The sequence below is a fragment of the Hippocampus guttulatus genome, chromosome 9, assembly GCF_054856545.1.
Source record: "Hippocampus guttulatus isolate MCC_2025c chromosome 9, RoL_Hgut_1.0, whole genome shotgun sequence".
NCBI lineage: Eukaryota > Metazoa > Chordata > Actinopteri > Syngnathiformes > Syngnathidae > Hippocampus > Hippocampus guttulatus.
Window position 1 is genome coordinate 18,954,692 of NC_141269.1, and position 19,927 is coordinate 18,974,618.

Below are 19,927 nucleotides of genomic sequence, written 5' to 3' on the forward strand. Positions count from 1 at the left end.
TGTGTTTTTATTTGAAAAATAAACATCATGAAAACCATGAGAAATTTCAAGAGGAAAACGCGTCAAATGTGTGGTACGCCACATGCAGTGTGCATATCGGTCATTTGCAGAGCATTATGAAATCAGGTGCGGTCCATTGAATAGCTACTTGAAAAATGTGGACTTTTGAATCTTTTTTTTTGGTACATGACAAGACGATTGCCAAGGACATGTAGTAATTCAGGCACTGTAATCTATTTTTTGGGGGTGTGGTGGTGACACCCTGCATAAAGTGGATAATCTCTACCACAACACCTGATTTAATAAAACCTGGAAATGTTTTCCCATCCTCTATTATATTACTTTTTTCTCCGCCTTTGTTTCCATCTCCCAAAGCAATTGTCTTGCAGTCATGTCAAAGAAAGCAATGTAGCCGGTATTTTATTTTTTATTTTTTAGATCAGTTTTTATTCTGAGAGCTCACCCCATGGGAATTTATATTCATTGATTACAACGCAGGACCTTGCCAAGTGGCAAGAGAGAACAGCCTTCACGAAAGTTCAGCATACAGTTCCTGACATGCATAATAGTATAAAACCACATACAGACAAGGAGAGAGAAATAAAATGGAGCTCACTATTATTATTATTATAAAACTATTACCAGTCAAGGATGTTAACAGGAGACCTTTGGAAAACCACATCATTGGAAATCAAGTATTACTGCCCCAAAATTGATCCAAAAAATGCCAGACAAAAACTCCACTATGAAGGCATACTTGTCCGTTGGTAAGGACTGCATGTAGTGCTTTTTGGCAGCAGTCTTCATTGTGACCGTTCCGACACGTAACGCTGCTAAAAAAGTGCAGGCCAATCCGAACATAAAGTGATACCATGTCTACATTCATTATTCAGCAAAACCGGGGTGATTTTTTTTATTCATTGTTCACTTGAGATCATACAAATACACATTTGTGCCTTTCCTCTAAAACTAACAACGCATGGCAATCCACTTTGATATAAAAATAAGAATCAATGTACAAATTGTGATCAGGCTGTACAAGAGTATGAAACATTTAGAACTCACATCTATTCAAAAAGACGCATGCAATGAGTTCGGTTTTATTTCAACAAGAAGTCTTTGGAAAACAGATTTTGGCCACCTGACAAATCGTTTAAAATGGCATTCAGAAACATGTGCTCAGCTCTTGCGCCCACTACACAAGGTCTTCCATACACACCCAGTCGACAGCATCAATCAGAAGTTTCCAGGCAGATCAGTTTCCAGTGATTATTTAAGTAAATTGTAGGTTAGATTGTCACACATGCTAGTGCATTGTACAAGAAAATCTTTGGAGGCTCAGAACGATACCGTCATTTCTAAATGGCTCGGCTCTGTCGAGAATACTTCTGCTTGAGAATGATTTATTCACATTATGGGCATGTTCACAAATGATGGGCGCTTTCTAACTGGCTCGGCTCTGTCGACAGTATTTTTGCTTGAGAATGTCTTCACATTATGGGCATGTTCACACACTGGTGAACTGGTTGTTGGTTATCAACGAAGAACAGTTGTAAGTTTCTTTTTAAACAGTGTAGCTGTCCATTTTATACCGACATGGCTACAATGCAACGTGCTGAAACAACGAGGTTGTTCACAGGATGAAGAGTATTCTACAAGCATACATGAAATTGCGGTCAACACCACAACCAAACTGTGCTGAATCGGAGTAATTGATGTCATGATTGCCTTTTGCAGCTTGTTTCTGGAGTGACAATGCGTTGCGAGAAAAATAATCTGTAGAAGCCGTAGGACTGTGACATATCGGTGAAAAGGGAGTTACAAAGTAGCTCACCGGTCTTCAGTTGGACTGAATATTCCTTTCCTTTCTTGTGCAGATGTGTTGCACATGCACTTGAGTCAAGGGACTACGTTTGCATCCAAAAGGAAACATCTTTTTCCTGGTGTGATAAAATATATTTCTACCAATCTGTACAAATCCAAGATCCATTCAACAAAAACAATTGATCAATGCCATCCTCCTTTCTTTTCCACATGGAAATGATTTGAAAAGGCTGCGCTCCCTCTGTCCATTGCAAAGATGTATGATTAGCTGATAAGAAGACTCTGTCATTGGATGTTTTTAATGAATCACATTGTATGCTACACTGGTTAATGGGTAGTTAACTATCATAACACAAGCTAAGTTGACGTTTTTTTCTATGGTTTATTTGATTATAGAAGGAAGCTGATAACAAAGACGGACGCTAGGGGACTCAGGGGACATATTGCCGATGTTGGGCTGTTCGGTATGTGACACAAAGTCCGAGATTCTGACCAGATTCGATTGAAAACATGAAGCCACTCCTGTTAACGGCCCTGGCCGAACCCCCGTTGAGCAGGCGAGCGCGTCTGCCTCTCCCATCGCGGCTCATCTTTTGCCCGAGAGGCCCCTCAGCAGCTGGTGTCCAGTTGCTGCTTGGATGCGAGCATCTCTTCGTTTTCTTCAGTGGTCTTCTCTTCGACACGTTTGCTCAGCTTGCGCTTCTTGACCTTGTACACATCCCACTTCTCAGGCAAAAGATCGTTGTCGAAAGCCAAAGACAACAGCCAAGACACGGCGACGATGCTGACCAGCGAGCTGAGCATGATCACAGTGCGGAAGGGGAAGTACTGAGTAAGCTTGCCCTCGGCATTCAGCCGGCAGTTGGGGAAGTGGATGACCGGCGGCAGGCTGACGAGGGGCTCGCCGCTCATGATTCTCAGAGTGATTCCCATTAGGAAGCCCATGGTGGCCCCGTAGCCATTTGACGCCTTGAAGAAGAGGACGCAGACCAGCTGAGGGAACATAATGGTGTAGGACATGTCCACACCCACCAGCCAGAAGACCAGCACGCTGCTGTCCAGGAAGGTGAGGCCAGTGCCAGCCAGACCGACAACGACCACCGAGATCCGGATCACCCACTGCATCTCGCAGTCCGATGCCTGAGATGAGAGAGACAGACAGTGTTTCAAAATGGTGATTTTGAATGAAGGAAGGAGCAGCTGATGTCGCCTGGAGGCCAGGCCAAAGACTCAGTCGACATACGACAGAAGATTAACATGCAGGGACATATTATATGAACTTTTTTTGTTGTTTAATTTCATGAATGTTGTGAACTTATAGTACTCAAAGGGCTATTTTTAACCAGGATCTTCATTATTCACGAGCTTTATTGTAGAGAACCTCAAGAAAATACAGTAAGCATGTGACTGCAAACTGATTGATAGGTTAATCAATACGTAATTCAGTTGCAGTAAGAGTACAACACACTTCCGTCTGCAGCAACCGATGTCTGTGGGGAAAGAATTAACATTCGCTCCAGAAATTGGTCAAGACAAGACATGATAACTGTCACTTTCTTTTAACGAACCAAATGGTTCATTCATGAAAAAAACAACCTTTTTTTTTGAGTCACATATGTGCAAACACCAACAATTCCACCTGCATGTCAGCGCACATTATCATTGACATTCTCACCTGCTTCCGAATGATGTTCTTGTAGATATTGGAGGAGAACAATGATGCCGAGGACAGCAGGGCTGAGTCCATGGAGGACATGACAGCACCGGCTACAGCTCCGATCCCGATGATAGACACGTAGGTGGGCGTGAGGTACTGCAGGGCGATGGGGAGGATGGATCCTACTTCCCCACGATCATATGGAGTTGGCAGTCCATAGGATGTCGAGTTCCAATCTATGGAATGGTTAGAGAAGGAGAAGCGATTAGGAATGAGGAAGCGTTGCCAATAGAAAAGGCCTAATTGTCTGGACGCCACAAGTCCTGCAATTAAGAGTGGAATGTACCAGTAGATGCAGCCACAGCTCCCACCAGCACTGAGGGGATACCCAGCACCAGGCAAAAGGAGGAGGAGATAAAGCAGGTGAATTGAGCCTGCTTGTAAGATGAGGCAGACAGGATCCTCTGGTAGAACGCTTGGTAGGCCAAACCACCGAGAGCCTGTCACATACACAGTCAACCTTCTAAGATATCATCACTGTCATTTTCACACCTCTTAACAGCTGGCATCGATTCTATTTGAAGCTCCCTTTGAGGCGAGAGCCCTAAAACCGAGCAGAGTGTCGCAAGTGATATTTTTACGATCCAGCGTGTATTTATAAAGCGTTCCTCGACTAACCAGCAGCATGAAGTCGTCAAACCACTTGCCGGCTTCATTAAGCTCCACCTTGCCAACCCAAGGAGCCTGGAAGGTTTGGTTGTAGGCCGTCAGTGAGATGTCCACAGAGTGAGGGTTGGTCAGCAGGAAAGGGACACACACCCACTGTGTACACAAACACAAAGCTCAGCTGATTTCGCGATGCACTCAGTTCAGGATGTTTCCAGTCTGCCTGGAAACTAGGAATCTAAACAGCTTCTCTTGGCCATACGAAAGGCGCCCATACATACATACATATACATTTATTCAGTCATTCATTTTCCGAACCGCTTTATCCTCACGAGAGTCCGGGGGGGGGGGGTGCTGGAGCCTATCCCAGCCGTCTTCGGGCAGTAGGCGGGGGACACCCTGAACTGGTTGCCAGGCAATCGCAGGGCACACAGAGACAAACAACCATCCACGCCAACACTCACACCTCGGGACAATAGAGTGTTCAATCAGCCTGCCATGCATGTTTTTGAAAATGGGAGGAAACCGGAGTACCCGGAGAAAACCCACGCAGGCCCGGGGAGAACATTGCAAACTCCACGCAGGGAGGCCGGAGCTGGAATTGAACCAATTCCAAATATATACTATATATACATGTACATATACACACTATTCGACAATACTGGTTTCCAATTCGCAGCAAACCCCAACACTAGACCCCACCCTGCCGACAATTACCTCCCAAAGTGGAATATGGACCTTATTTAAGACACTGAGAACTTAGCTAAGAGAACACAGCAGGCTAATGCAGTTTACATCGCGTCAAATACAGAAAAGAAGCGGGAACATCCATAGTAAGCACTTTTCTTGATTCATCAGTGCAACACTCTGCAAACTCCCTTTTCCAAGATGGCTGCACCCATGAACCCAAGCTTTGCAAAAATAAACAAATAAATAAATGAAAAGAAAGAGGGCGGCCCGGTGGTCGAGTGGTTAGCGCGCCAACCTCACAGTGCAGAGGTTCAATTCCAACTCCGACCTTCCTGTGTGGAGTTTGCATGTTCTCCCTGTGCCTGCGTGGGTTTTCTCCAGGTACTCCCAAATTCCAAAAGATTGAATTGAGATTGAACACTCCAAATTGTCCCTTGGTGTGAGTGAGTGCGGATGATTGTTCTTCTGTGTGTGCCCTGCGATTGGCTGGCAACCGGTTCAGGGTGCCCCCCGCCTACCTCCCGAAGACAGCTGGGATAGGCTCCAGCAGCCCCCGCGACCCTAGTGAGGATAAAAGCGGTTCGGAAAATGGATGGATGGATGGACAATGGTCTGATCATGTAATCACTCAGCTCTATGTCTCACCCCTTTTGGAAGGCAATGGATGGGGTGTAGGACTGACGTATACGCTGTGTTAATAAAAAAAAATGGGAATTTGGGGTATGGGTTAGTTTCTGATGGAATACTGATCGGAAAGGTGTTCTGACTTGCTGGCTGTCATGGGGTAAATATATATTGACGTACCAGGCTGATAAAGATGAGAGTGAGCTGGATCACATCTGTGTAAGCCACAGAGTAAAGCCCTCCCAGGAGCGTGTAGACAACGGCAACGACGGCGGAGATGACAATTGAATAGACGTAAGAAAGGTCCAGGATCACACTCATAGTTCCCCCTGGAACAAAACAGCATTGTGATGAGCTGCAGGCAACGGCTGGGACAACATTTGCACATACATCCAACACTGGAGACACATGCAACGTAGTGTATTTTTGTGGCGGGTTTAAGTTACTTTTTATGTTCTCAACCTGTCTTTTGCTTTTAATTTTTTTTCTCTCTCACAGACATACATACACGCATATACTTGTACATGCATCCACTTTTAATGAGCCATGTATTACATATTTGTTTGGGCTTGTTATTTAATTCATATCCTGAAAAACAACAACCGCATAATACAATTGCCTAACATAGCATTGTCATCGAGGTCAATAAGGTTACACGTGCGCAGATATAGTGTTGTATTAAACATCTTAAAAACAAATCCTAAAGCATAACAAGCAGACATAAAGCAACAAGATTAAAAACAGAACCAAAAAGAAGAGAAGCAGCCTATTGATTGTGACTCCATAAACCCTTAACAGTCGACACTGATCATTAAAAGAAAAAAAACTGTTCTTGTAGTGAAACAACTGAAAGTGTAAAGAATAAGTAAATGTATAGTAAATAAGTGAACTTAAAAAAAACACATCTTGTTACTCAAACAAGGCAAGCAAAACGTGACTACCTTTACTGTCTCTTCTCCCACATTGCCAGGGTCCCCCCAGCCGTAGCCTGCAGCCACACCACAACAATGTCCTTAAACAGAGAAGGGTCAGATCGCCACTTATAACCCCTCTGACCTACCATGCCCACCCCTAACTCACTCCAACACCCTTTTTTGAAAAAATACTCTCACTTCTTTGGGTTCAATGGTTACTTTGACTGCTACGGTTCGGTTCGTTCACGCTTCTTCTCTCCCCACTTCATGTATTAGTCATATTCGTCATTAAAAGCCTACGGGACCCCTTACCTACTAACGTTTACATAACTTTGACTAGTCGTCAACGATCTGTTCACTCAAATGCCAAAATGTGCTGAGTGAGCTCAGTGTGAAAGCACAAGAAAGACACTGTGCCCTCCGCATTCACGCGTGGTGAGTGACATCCAATGAAAGATGACAAATGTCCAAAATGCCACTGCCACCTCTTTGCTTTAACACGCACCCACAATTCCTCAGTCTCACTGCAAATTCTTTGCTATGATTTGATTTAAGAATTCATAATGTACAAATAAAACAACCCTATGGTGAATGTCAGCACTTTTTGGGGACAAAATGTCCCACAAGAATGGTCTTTTGCAGGGTGCTGAGGTACAGGTCGATGCTAAAATGTGGGAAGGGAAAAAAAAGGTCTTATCATTAGTTTTTAGATGGATTTTAGCGAATCTTGCATGAAAAACCTTTCAAATGAAGGAATCTGTATGGCCCCGTTCAATTTTAGATAACTGTCAATGCCATAATGCATTATTATTTATTGCCAACAGTCTTGAATGTATATCCAGGAAGCAATGTGACATTCTATTCTGATTCCAGCTGTGAACTTAATCTCTTTGGATACGTTTGCACCACGCAAGCACGCCATCGCTTTTATTACCGAAGCGACCGTATGGCTCGCCGTGACATAACATTGACTGAATTGTAAAGCACTCCTGCTTGGTATGCTTTACGGTTTTAGTGGTGCATCCCTTATCTCTTGTGTGTTGAGCTGTGCCCTTTGCCACCGCGCTAAATTTAGGATCCAAAAAAATAGGAGGTGGAATGAGAATCGGCGCCTGTTTGGCCCCACGAGCTGCACTCGGGTAGGCCAGAGAAAACTGGCCGCTATATGCTCTCATGTTGTTTTTAGATCCTCTGCCTACCTGGATACACGCTGAGTGTCTGAAGAAATACGCATACACACACACACACACACACAACATACACCATTGATCAATTCCAGAAATTTGACGGTGGCTTTGTGCTGTTGATGCCTGACGGCATATGAAGCCCGCCCTAATGCAAAAACGTTCTCATAATCAACCGCAATGCAGTAGGCAGACAAACGATGCTTAGAGTGTACATCAGATGCACAGTTAAGATTTACAATAAACGATAAGCACATTCAATTGTATTGAAGAAAAAAAAAATCTTGAATAAGCAGGCAACTACCAACAATCATCTTTTTCAATGAAAAACAAGGCGGTTGGTTAGAAAAAAAGCAACAATTCTCCAAATACTGTAAGTGAATCTGCAGGTATGTGGTGGTCCACTATATTGCTATGTGAGCATCTGCTTTTGTGTCTGTGGGTGTCTTCAGCAGCGAAATTGGTTTAGAAAAAAAGTCTCACAAACATTGCTTTTGTGGCGTGTCCACATAGTCTACAGCACTACCATGCTGACTCAAACACAGATTTCACATTTAGAAACATTACAGACACATGAAGTGATGTAAAGGCGCGTATCATTGAACCGGTCAAAGAATAGAAAAGTCTCTCATGATTAGAACAACCTGGTTTGAATAATTGATCACCTTTCACAATCAACAGGCTGCTCGATGTTTAACCCCCCTTTTCAAATACCACTGGAAAAGAAGACAGCATTAAAACACACACGCAAAAACATGACATACGCTCTCACACTGCACAACATTGCACTCACAGCCAGCATAACGCACACATGGATACACATGGCAACGCATCCTCGGGGTGTCCCGATACAACTTTTTCATGCCGAGATCGATCCGATACGAGAATGATAGAAGCTTGTATTTATTTTGTTGTGTTTAGTACAAGAGACTTGATCAAGTGACACTATTTGAACAACAATCAGCAACGGCGGGCATGAGAAAATAGGACCAACTTGTATCAAGCATTTAGGTTACCTCAATTCAATGTATTGCTCTTAAATCACATAGAAGCATCTAAAACCTTTTCTTTTCTGATTGATTGATATAAAAATGATTTATTAGATATAAACACATAACGGGGTAGGACTAGATAAGTTTTTTACTTCTTCCTACTCCCTTGAACATAGTAACTGTGTTGAATGAAGATTGATTTCTTTCTTTTTACTTTTTTTTTATCTACCTTATTTTCTGTCAAATTATTACTGTATATATGTTTTATGTTCAATAAACAAACAAAAAATAATAATAATAAAGTAAAATACAGTCAAGGATATTGAGAAGTAGCCCGAATAAAGTCACTCAACACAAATTGTACTCTCTGTGTGCAAAATAACAATTCAAGTCTACTTCAGTACATTCAGAATTACGCATTCAGTTCATGGGGACAACAGAGTCGGAAATGGACCAATATGTGAGATTTGGGATGTAGACCAATCTGAGACTGTATTTTTGGCCAATATCGAACCGATGTCCATACCGAATCGGGACACCCCTAAAAGCAGCAGGAATTACGGTACAAAATCATGTTCACTTATGAAGAAACAATACAATAACAATTTGAATTTTAAAATAATCTATCAATTCATCATATGGGGCATTAGCTAATGTGTGCCCATATCAGTTTGGGATCACTCATAAATATGATTTTTTTTAAAAACAACTTATGAGGTCATGAATGTAAAGCAAAGGTGCCCAAAGTCCGCTCCTCCAGAGCCCCTATGCAGCCGGTTTTAGATGCCCCCCTGTTCCAACACACTGCACTCAAATGATCAGCTCATCATCAAGCTTCCAGAGGCCTGAGAATGATCAATCAGGTGTGTTGGATACAGGGAGACATCGAGGGGCTCTCGAGGACTGGACGTGGGCACCCCTCATGGAATGGATCATCTTGAGCTTTGTTTTGTTGAATCAATTTCGAGTTCATTCCATGTTTGACAACATAGTTGAAATATGGTCGCTACCAACAAATCAGTGGACAGAATAGTAGCTGACTGTCGACAGACACATGTCCTCTTATCTTAAGTGATCGTCACCTTTCAGTTAGTTGTGTTGTTGCTGTACATAACTGTCACGTTGAAATGTCTTTGACTGTCACGAAAACACTACCAGTCATTTTATTGATCGCACTGGAACATTGCTTTGTGTAACAAACAAAGTTCACACTGGTGTCACTCCAAATAAGTTGTCAACATAAATGAGTGCAAAGCACTTTCAATATAAGAGTACTTTTCTTTTATGAACATCGGCTTTTCGAAATGATCCCAAACTTTTACCAAGTACTGAGCTTGGCGACAACACGCGTGCGTCGTTTATGCACTGTATATTTAAGCAATTATGCGGCATGGCATTCTCAGTTGACAGCAAGAGCATGTACGCATGCCTTGCTCATATAACCGAATAGCTGTCCTTGACTTACTTTGGGCCGAGGTGCCCCCACCCCTCACCACCCACCAGTACAAGGACTTCACAGCTTTTACAGGAGTGTAAATAGTCATAATTTAGTCCTGAGGGGAACGTTTCAACAAGTGCAGGAGTAAACGTTCCTGTAAACACCCCATCATGGACATTTGAGTGCCCACTACATCAGTGGTATGCCTCATCAAATAAGGATTGTACTCATTGTGTGCCTACATGTTGATGGCTGCAAGGTGCATGCACACATTCTGTGTCACACACGCACTTCGACGATACGAAGGAACTCACCCAGGCTGACAAGTGTGCGCGACACCCACAGTACATCGGCGATTAATGCGGGAAGGATCAGAACACTGCTCAGGAAGTTGCCATACTTCTTCTGGAAAGGGTCCATCATGGTCACATACTTGTTCTCTCTCATGGGCTTTGCAAAGAAAAAGCCGCCTGAAAGAGAACGGAAAGTATTGGTGCAAAATAAAGATGTTACATTCCTATCACTGGAAAACAGGGACAGAAAATGGCAAGGAGCGGGTTCAGGAGAATGACGACGGTACATGTGGACAGAAAGGAAAACGAGTGTTCGCTGGAGATAATAAAATGCGCTCAGCTGAACACAGGAGTCCACGTAGCCAAGAGCGGCACGTTATATTTGCTGATTTCTCTACTGCTGAACTCTCACACTCTGCCGGCCATTGTGATATTGGCCCAGCGCGCTGGTCACGTCACCTGTTGCAAATGTGTATGCGATTAGAGGTCGCTTTGCTTCAAGTCATCACTTTGCACCTGTTGCCTCATATTACCATCCTAAACTGATTCCTCGTCGTCGTATTTTTAACCTGAGAGACAGTTTTATAGTTTTGTGCAGTCAGCTAGCTGATGCGGGAGGGGGGGGGGGGGGGGTATTGAGGATCTGTCCGTTGTCACCGACACTATTATTGGTATGAAAAACAGAAAAGCAATTTGTCTTTTTTATTTATTTATTTTTGTATAAGGTCATTTGTGTTGATTTGTAGTTAACTGTCATATGGCAGCATGCTATAGAATGAACGATGTTGATGGATCCTGAAGAGCCCCCCCCAAAAAAAAGCCTGCAGATCAAGTTCCATTTAAGTAGGTGCATTGTAACGGTTACTTAATGTACAGTAGGACAAACTCCTGTCAGCATCTAATTTTACGGACATTTCCTGCTACTTGCCGGGGTCTCAATTTCAAACCCTTTACACTTATGTGTAATCATTTGGTCTAGCGAGAGAAAAAAAAAAGTGTGTGATAGGTAGGTGGGGACTGACTGAGTATTTAGTTCTCGGCTTCAGCCTCTGTGTAACAAGGAGCACTCACCCAAGAAGAACGTAACAACGTAAGGCACCGGCATGAGAGCCCACACTGCTCCTAATGTTGGATTGTATGTGGCTTCAGCTATACCCAGGATAAAACCTCCTCCTACCCATGTGGCTGCAAAGACATTTATTTTGAGAAAAAAAAATCAGTCAGCTGTTATTTGTTTTCTTCATACAAATAAACTAGCACTTTTCTTTTTTACCCGTAAGGGTGAAGACGCCCACGAGCAAGTTGATGTTCCGTCCGGCGAGTAGTGTGATCTCCATTCCATCTCCTTTGCACTTTTTCTCCTCCTTCCTGGAGCGCATGGATGCCCAAATGCCCGTTCCCAGAATCAGCAGGTAGAAGGCCGCCATAACCACCAGACCCGGCACGTTCAAAGCCATGGTTGGCTATTGTCTCTGTTGAACAGGAAAAGGCGCATAAACACACACACAAAAAAAAAAAAATGCATGTGTGTTCACTTGTGTCATTCTTTTTCAAACAGATGTATTAACTTGGGGAAAAAAATTAATACTGTGAAAAGGGAAAGGTTGTGGGAACTGTGGAAGGGCAGTGAGCGGCTGGATGTTCATGTTCAAATGACATGATGACTTTCTTGGCAGACAGGAGCATGGGGTAAAAAGTAGGGGGGCGGGGGGACAACAAGGTGGTACATGTTGGGCTAACAAAGGGGGAAAAAAACAGAGGCACGGGTGGTCTCACTATGTCTATGGCTGAACTTACAAAATCCTGGAAGTTTGTTTTCCAATTATTGTGTGGTTGGATGGCCCAAGTTTTGACCCCAAACACAGGAAGTGGAAACAACTCAAGGGAGATCAGTACACGAGATGAGACTATGTACATTTCTTTTATGGTCCGCTTCTTCTGTAGTCAATTTCAGAAACATCTATGCAACCGTCATCAGGCGCCAGACAACATCAGTGATCTATCAGAATTATAAAAGGAGGAGTAGTGTCTTGGAAAACATCATTCACCCCCCCGCCCCTACTTTTGACATAAATTCAACCAGTCATTTTTAAGGGAGGAAAAAAACAAGACATAACTCCTAAGTTAAAAATAAATCAATTAAAAAAAACAATGCATTATAAGACCAGAATCAAATTCGAGCTGCCGAAAGAATGTTTGGACATTCACTTGCATATGGGTATGGGGTGGCGGGGGGAGGAAATGTTTGTCAAGGGAAGGGACTGTCACGTTGCAAGGTGGTGGTGGACCCCAAAAAGCAGGCAGGAGGGAGGAGCAGAGTGAACTTGACGAAATGTATTTAATAAAACACAGAGAAAACTGAATCCAAAACAAACAAAGTGCGAACAACCAAAACAAATCCAAAGTAGCAAAACAAAACCATGACTGTGGCAAACAACTAACAGGAACAGAACCATGACAGAAACAAACATGACAGTTGCAAGCAAACAAACAATGACCCGACACGGAGTGGTTGTGCCGGGAGTCCTTTTAAACAATTACATAACGCCATAACGACCAACAGGTGTGCAGCTGCAGAGAGAGCCCTACAGTGCCACCTGTTGGTCACAAACCGAAACCCGGCGTCCTATCTCGGATCTATGACCCCGCGGCCGAGAGCAGTTTACCTCAGAGCATCCTACCGGACCATTGCATAATGGGGGCGCTTAGGTGGGAGATTGAGCGGAAGGTCCAGTAGGCCTAATCAAGACAAGGGCACGGAAAATCCTCCTGGATCCCCCGCACCCTGCCCACCACCTTTTCCAGCTACTCCCCTCAGGCAGACGCTACAAATCCATGCGCACCAAATCCAGTAGACACTTAAACAGCTTCTTCCCTCTAGCCATTAACTCCTTAAACAGTCACTGACGTAGTCACTCTTCTTGTACTACAAATACTGCTACTGGTCACTCTAAAATTGTTCAATGATTTTGTTGTTTACGATGATACTAATGCAGCGTGTTATACCGGAGACAAATTCCTTGTGTGTTCTACATACTTGGCCAATAAAGATGATTCTGATTCTGATTCTGATTCTAAGAGGGAACCCAAGTTCCGGCTGGATGTCCCACAGAAAGACTATTTGTGCCCCCACATCTGCGCGCGGAGGTGTTGCAGTGGGGGCACACATCTAAGGTGGCATGCCATCTCGGAGTTAACCGGACATTGCATTGAGGGAGGGGTACTGTTATGTTTCGGTTTGCGACCAACAGGTGGCACTGTGGGGCTTTTCCCTGCAGCTGCACACCTGTTGGTCGTTATGTCGTGATGTAATTGTTTAAAAGGACCTCCGGCACAACCACTCCGTGTCGGGTCATTGTTTGTTTGCTTGCAACTGTCATGTTTGTTTCTGTCATGGTTCTGTTCCTGTTCGTTTTTTGCCACAGTCATGGTTTTTGTTTTGCTACTTTGGATTCAGTTTTCTGTGTTTTATTAAATACAATTCGTCAAGTTCACCCTGCTCCTCCTTCCTGCCTGCTTTGTGGAGTCCACCACCTTGTAACGTGACAGGGACTGAAACATGCAAGCCAAGAGGAGTGTGTGTGTGCGTGTGTGTATGTATGTGAGTGTGTGTATGTATGTGAAGGCATAGAAGGAATGGAGGGGGGGACTAGGACCGATGCCAAAGTCAACAAATGCCTGAAAATTCACTCATATGGCTTGTGTGATCTACCAGTGTGTGTGTTTGTGCGCGCGCTATAGCACACAGCTCTTTATCATAGCACACATTGCAGAGTTCATATCGGGTAACCGTATAGCACTGGTGCTGGGCCAAAAACCTCCAAATTTGTTCAATTACAAATTGTTTCACAAATTGATACTGTTGGTCAGTCCCAACGCGACTGTGCTATTTTTACAAATGACTGGCCAATCTGAAGGGTTGAAAGTGGCCCGCTCTCTTTGGCAATGCAATGTCAATGGCCGTTTCTCAATATGGAGAACGCAGAGTACAGTCGTGAACAGCCCGAGTACGGACTTCCTCGGAATACATGCGAGAACGTTTCTAGGAAGTATGAGCGAGTCTTTGTAAATAGGAGTCGCTGTGTACTGGTGATTGTATTATTTGTGCATGATGGCACGCACACACATACATGCTACATGTGGAACGGATTTTGAAAAACATTTTTAACAGTTCGGTTTGACTGTTTCGCCTTGGTTTGCACGTGTCCCTTCGGATCACGGGTACTCACAACTCATTTAGGAATTGAATGCAGTAGTGTGCAGTATCGCTTATGGCAGCCAATTGGCACCAATGCTATTTCTGATGACTAATATGTATTTTTTTTAAAAACACTAACTGCAGACTAATCAGGTGGTAGAAATTGCTTTAAAAATGTGTATTTCCCAAACATTCATTCCAGTCTTGTACAATCAGGTGAACGACAACAAAGACATCTCAATTTACTGTCAATACAGATACTATGCTGTGTTGTATTAATAATTGTTTACGTGATTTTTTTTTCACAGAGCCTGAGTTCTTTTTATTTATTTGTTTTTTGGGTCAAAGATATTTTATTGTTCTACATTTCAGTAAAAGTGTTCAATATTCTTGAAAATGTAAAGATAATTGCTCTTCGAACGGATGTACTTTTATTATTTTATACGTAAAAAAATGTTTTTAAATACGATCGTTCATTGTAATAGTGTCTGGGAAAATATTTCATTCTGAAAAATTTGTTTTTATCTTCACAGGTCGAGATTTAGTCAAACACATTGGAAGCACATTCAAAGGTTGACTATGTCTTGCATAAGCGAGGGTATACTTGGCATGCCACTTCTAAAACACATTGGCGGAAAGTACAGAAAAAACAACTCATGTCTCGAGTGTTCCTGGGCAGTGTTATCTCGGTACGAGGGAAGGAAAATTCCCTTTCGGCTGCTGCGATTTTTCATTAGCTTGTAACACACAACCCAGAACGGGTTACTGTCATTGAGATGACACAATCACCTTTCTGTCAAACATTTCAATGACTGGATGTACAGCTAACGTGCCATAATCAAACATTACCGCATTCGTGGCGTCTTTAAATTGGATGTACTGGATTTATTTATACTAGTCGAGGAATTTGAATGCAAGAGTAAACAAACCTCCTAGACATAACGTTGTTTGCTGGAGCGTCTTGTTCACTTTGGACTAACGTGTGGTAATTGTGTGAAGGCTTTCACAAGTTCACCAGTGAATCCTAATATTAAAAATGTTGTTTGCCTTAGCGGTTATTTGAATTCAAACAAAGTGCACATTTAGGTGTTTGCAGATTGCCGGTTATTTTCGAGAGCCCCCTCCTTATACGTATGCAAGATATTTCACACTCAAGTCAGACAGAGATTCCTTCGTGGGGAATAGACCGATTTTGAAGTTGAGGGGGACTCCCCTTATAGCTTCCTCCGGCGCTACACACAGCGATTGCGCATCATCTTCCATTTCTGGAAATACTCATGTTACAGTCTTCTCGAAATACAAGACAAAAAAGAATTACTTGAAGTATCTAAGGCAGGGGGTACCCAAGTCCAGTCCTCAAGCTTGTCTCCCCCCCTCCAACAAATGATCAGCTCATCAACAAGCTGATAAGCAACCGGATCATTTGAATCATGCGCATTGGATGCGGGAAACGTGAAACAGTCTTGCTGATCGGACTTGGGCAACCCTGATCTAAAGTGATTCGCTTACATTTCATTTGCCGTTCGGTGCTCTCTTGGATTAATGGCTTGTGTCGATGTTTATGACTGGATTCAACATAAGTTGGATAACTGCAATTTTTTTCATTTTCTACCAAATCATGAAGACATCTGAAAGAATGCCAAATTATTTGTCGATTTTTTTGTCAAGATCTTAGCTGATGTCAAAATGGAGGTTTTCATGTCACATTTAGTCTTGTTGAGCATGTGTGTCGAATAAGCTTATCAGCCAGGAGACACTGGGCGTCAGGTGGCTGAGATATTCTTGTTTCCCTCCCTCTTTTTTTTAACACATACAGATGAACAAAGCAAAACAATTGTATCTTTTGTGAGCTATAAATTACCTAAAACGCCTAAAACTGCTATAAATTTACTATAAAGGAGTGTTGTAAACCACAGAGGTAGTAAAAAAAACAACAATAAAACCTCAACCATTCATTGCACTTCAAATTCAAAGGCCCATATTTCTTCTGAATGTTGGCTAGTTGAAACATGATTGATTTGGGGTAAATATTGAAACAGCGCTCATCTTTGGGCCAAACTGTTTTTCTTCACTTTCACAATAAGTCATATGGTGAAAATTCCCCGCTTACGAACGCATACATTCAGGGCGGTGTGGGCACTCTCACGCATAACGCTGCGCCATACACATGAGCCAAATCACACTTTATTGTATGACCTCCGCACCTCTAAATTGCACTCACAGTCTGGCCCCAAATTGTTGTTTTGCTTGAATGTTTACCTGACAGAAGCACATCACGTCGCTGCTGTAACAAAACATATGTCCTCTTTCACAGTTTCAATGGTAGTAAAAAGTCACCTCAGTTTACTGTATACTCTCTGTACATATTAGAAAAATGGAACTTTGGCAGGATCACATTTATACCATTCTGGGGGTTTCTTGGTGAGGAATCAGCCTTTTTACATGGCCGAAAGCAACAAAAAAAAAGTTGATTTTGCATGATAAAGACCCTTGGTGTAAAAATAAGTTATTTCATCCCCATCATTTTTCTTGCGTCAGCTTTTATAGATTGTTACAAAGCTCACATTGTTGAAATATTTGTGTATATTAAAGTTTAATACATTGATGGAGGGCTTTTTTTTCTGTCTGAATTTGAAATGTACTGTGTCTTGACAATGCGTTATTATTTGATTACTATTGTGTTTGTGGAACAATTATACATATACAGTGTATGTATATATATATACACACTACTATGAGCACATACGGCCAAACTGCATGCAAAGCTTCACTAGGTTAATTTGTGCTGATTATAAGAAAAATGAACCTTCGGCTTGCTGTTCAATACATACATACATACATACATATATATATATATATATATATATATATGTGTGTGTGTGTGTGTGTGTGTGTAAGAATTAGAGAGATCTATATACTGTATACAGTACATATATATTTACAAACATATCACACACACACACACGTACACAGTATGTTTGACTTTACCTACTGACATTTGAAGTTGTTGCATCAGAGGGCTCAATGTAACCTTCAGCAGCGTTTGGCTGACAGACAGCTGGCACAGCATTTATTTATTGCCAGTGTAACTGAAGTAACTTCAGACATGAGGACACTCTCGGTCTAAATAAGCAGTGTCCTCTGATACAGGTGCAGAAGTGTGACTTGGCAAAGCCCAGCTATTACTATCTATGAATACCTCCCTCCCGAGCCGCATGTCTCCATTTCCCTGCCTCTCAGTACTTTTCCGCTGCCGCTCACCACATCTCCATCACGCCTGCGATCTTATAGATGGGTTATTATCCACTACTATGAGCACATACGGCCAAACTGTATGCAACGCTTCACTAGGTTGATTTGTGCTGATTAGAATAAAAATATAACCTTCTGCTTGCTGTTAAAGGCTCAGTAAAATGTGACCTGTGTGTTCCTAAACACCAACATTGTCCTTCAGAGACAGAACACATTGAGAGCCAACTATATCGTAGTCAAAATCTAGCCTTTGTACAATATACGGCCTGAAAACTGCCTTTGCATACCCTTTCTCCTAGTTGATATTATGACACGTTGTTTGGAATATATCCACCCCAAAAATCTTTCGTCGAGTCTAAAGACGCTGGTTTAAAATAATGACAGCTCTGTTATCTTGATATGACAATAATTCCTGTTTCGAATGAGAGGTCCCTAGTTTCCCCGTCTAGGAAATACCACATTCCTGATTCCTGAACTGATATAAAAATGTTCACTTGTGACTAACATGTAAGTTTACATCCTACATTTGTAACACCTTTTCCAATGGTTTGTGTTCCATCAAATACGGGTATTCTTCCGGGCTATCAAACGCCCAATCGCGAATCTCGTCAGTTCTTGTCTTCTAGAGTAGCAGTGGCAAATGAATCACAATCCTACAAATTCACAAAACAAAGACAAACTGTACACCACGGTGACGTCCCCAAGGTATGTGGCCCCAACAGTCTCACTCAACCATTTAAAGCACACTTGAAAAGAAATGTAAAGCAAACAAGTATCCATGCATTATAAAGGAAATGAACTTCATGCACACGGCAACTAAAATGGAGAAAAGAGGATACGCACCCAATTCTGTGTTACACAGAACGTCTCAGACCTTTGCGATGATGGGAAGATGGAAGAGAGTGATGCTTTTCTTACAGGTCACAGAGCACGCAGGATGATTGAGTCCGTCCAAAAGAAGAGGTGAGAGTTGAAATGCACTCAACCAGAATGGTGTCACACACTGCTCAGAAAGAACACAAAGAAAAAGTACAAAAATTGTCTAATTAACTCAATTGTTATTTAAGTGGTTTGTGTTAAAAATAAATAAATAAAGGAAAAAAAAGAAAGCTGGCCTCAACTCGGACTCAATGAGGGAGGGTGGAACTCTCTGGAAGCGGCACCCTTGCCTTTCTTTTAAAGCTCTCCAGGGGGCGTGACTAAGTGTCCAAAGTGAGAAAGTGGGGGGGGGGACGTGCGTGAACGTCACCACAACCACCTGATTGGTGAGTGGTCGCAGGCCCCCGTGAGCACAATTCATGGGCATGGGGGATGCCTTTTTGGTCCTGGAGAGACACTACAGCACCTCTTGCTGCTCGTGACCATCTCATTAACCTCTTTCTGCTCATGCCATTTTCCAACTGGATTTAAATAAGATCTTTTCACAACACCCCCATCCAATGTTCCCTCTAAGCCGCGCGCGTGAGCAATTGCGCACTTTTTTTCACCCTCATGGTGACAGCTGGCGCGCACCACACGCACACTTTATTTCTACAATCATTCCTTCATTTCCTTCACCATTTTAATCTATAAACAGGACAGCAGACTATTGCCACTTCCATGAGTTTCAGTAGTGCGACCGAGGGTGCGCACTCAGTTGTTCTTTGACAGTTTGATGCATACATTGACACTCATTCATTGACACACACCACAGACCAGACGAGAGGCTGCCGGCGAAGCGCGGACGGCTCCCTTAAGGAAGTCCAAATATGGACATACAGTAGTTTCCCAGCCCCTTGAATGAGGCTCTTTCGCACGCTTAGAGGTCAGGTGACTAGTATTATTTGTGTTTTATTAAATGCCACATAGCTCCGGCCTCCCTGTGTGGAGTTTGCATGTTCTCCCCGGGCCTGCGTGGGCTTTCTCCAGGTACTCCGGGTTCCTTCCACATTCCAAAAACATGCATGTCAGGCTGATTGGATGCTCTAAATTGTCCCTAGGTGTGAGTGTGGGCGTGGATGGTTGTTCGTCTCTGTGTGCCCTGCGATTGGCTGGCAACTGATTCAGGGTGTCCCCCGCCTACTGCCCGGAGATGGTTGGGATAGGCTCCAGCACCCCCCGCGACCCTAGTGAGGATCAAGCCGTTCGGAAAATGGATGGATAAATGCCACATTTTCCATTATTTGTGAGTGGATAATGTGTGACTATCGTTATAC

General features: G+C 42.9%; 1 protein-coding gene across 1 annotated transcript; it reads right to left on the reverse strand.

The window, feature by feature from the left end:
* Nucleotides 1-413: 413 nt before the first annotated feature.
* On the reverse strand, nt 414-18,866 carry LOC147200680 (high-affinity choline transporter 1-like). Its single transcript, XM_086120598.1, has 9 exons — nt 18,576-18,866; nt 11,556-11,754; nt 11,354-11,467; nt 10,304-10,459; nt 5,642-5,790; nt 4,160-4,303; nt 3,828-3,981; nt 3,500-3,717; nt 414-2,964 (listed from the first exon to the last, which is right to left on the reverse strand). Exons 2-9 carry the CDS (start codon nt 11,737-11,739, stop codon nt 2,434-2,436), a joined length of 1,650 nt encoding a protein of 549 aa, XP_085976724.1. The 5' UTR covers nt 11,740-11,754; nt 18,576-18,866; the 3' UTR covers nt 414-2,433.
* Between the last annotated feature and the right edge of the window lie 1,061 nt (nt 18,867-19,927).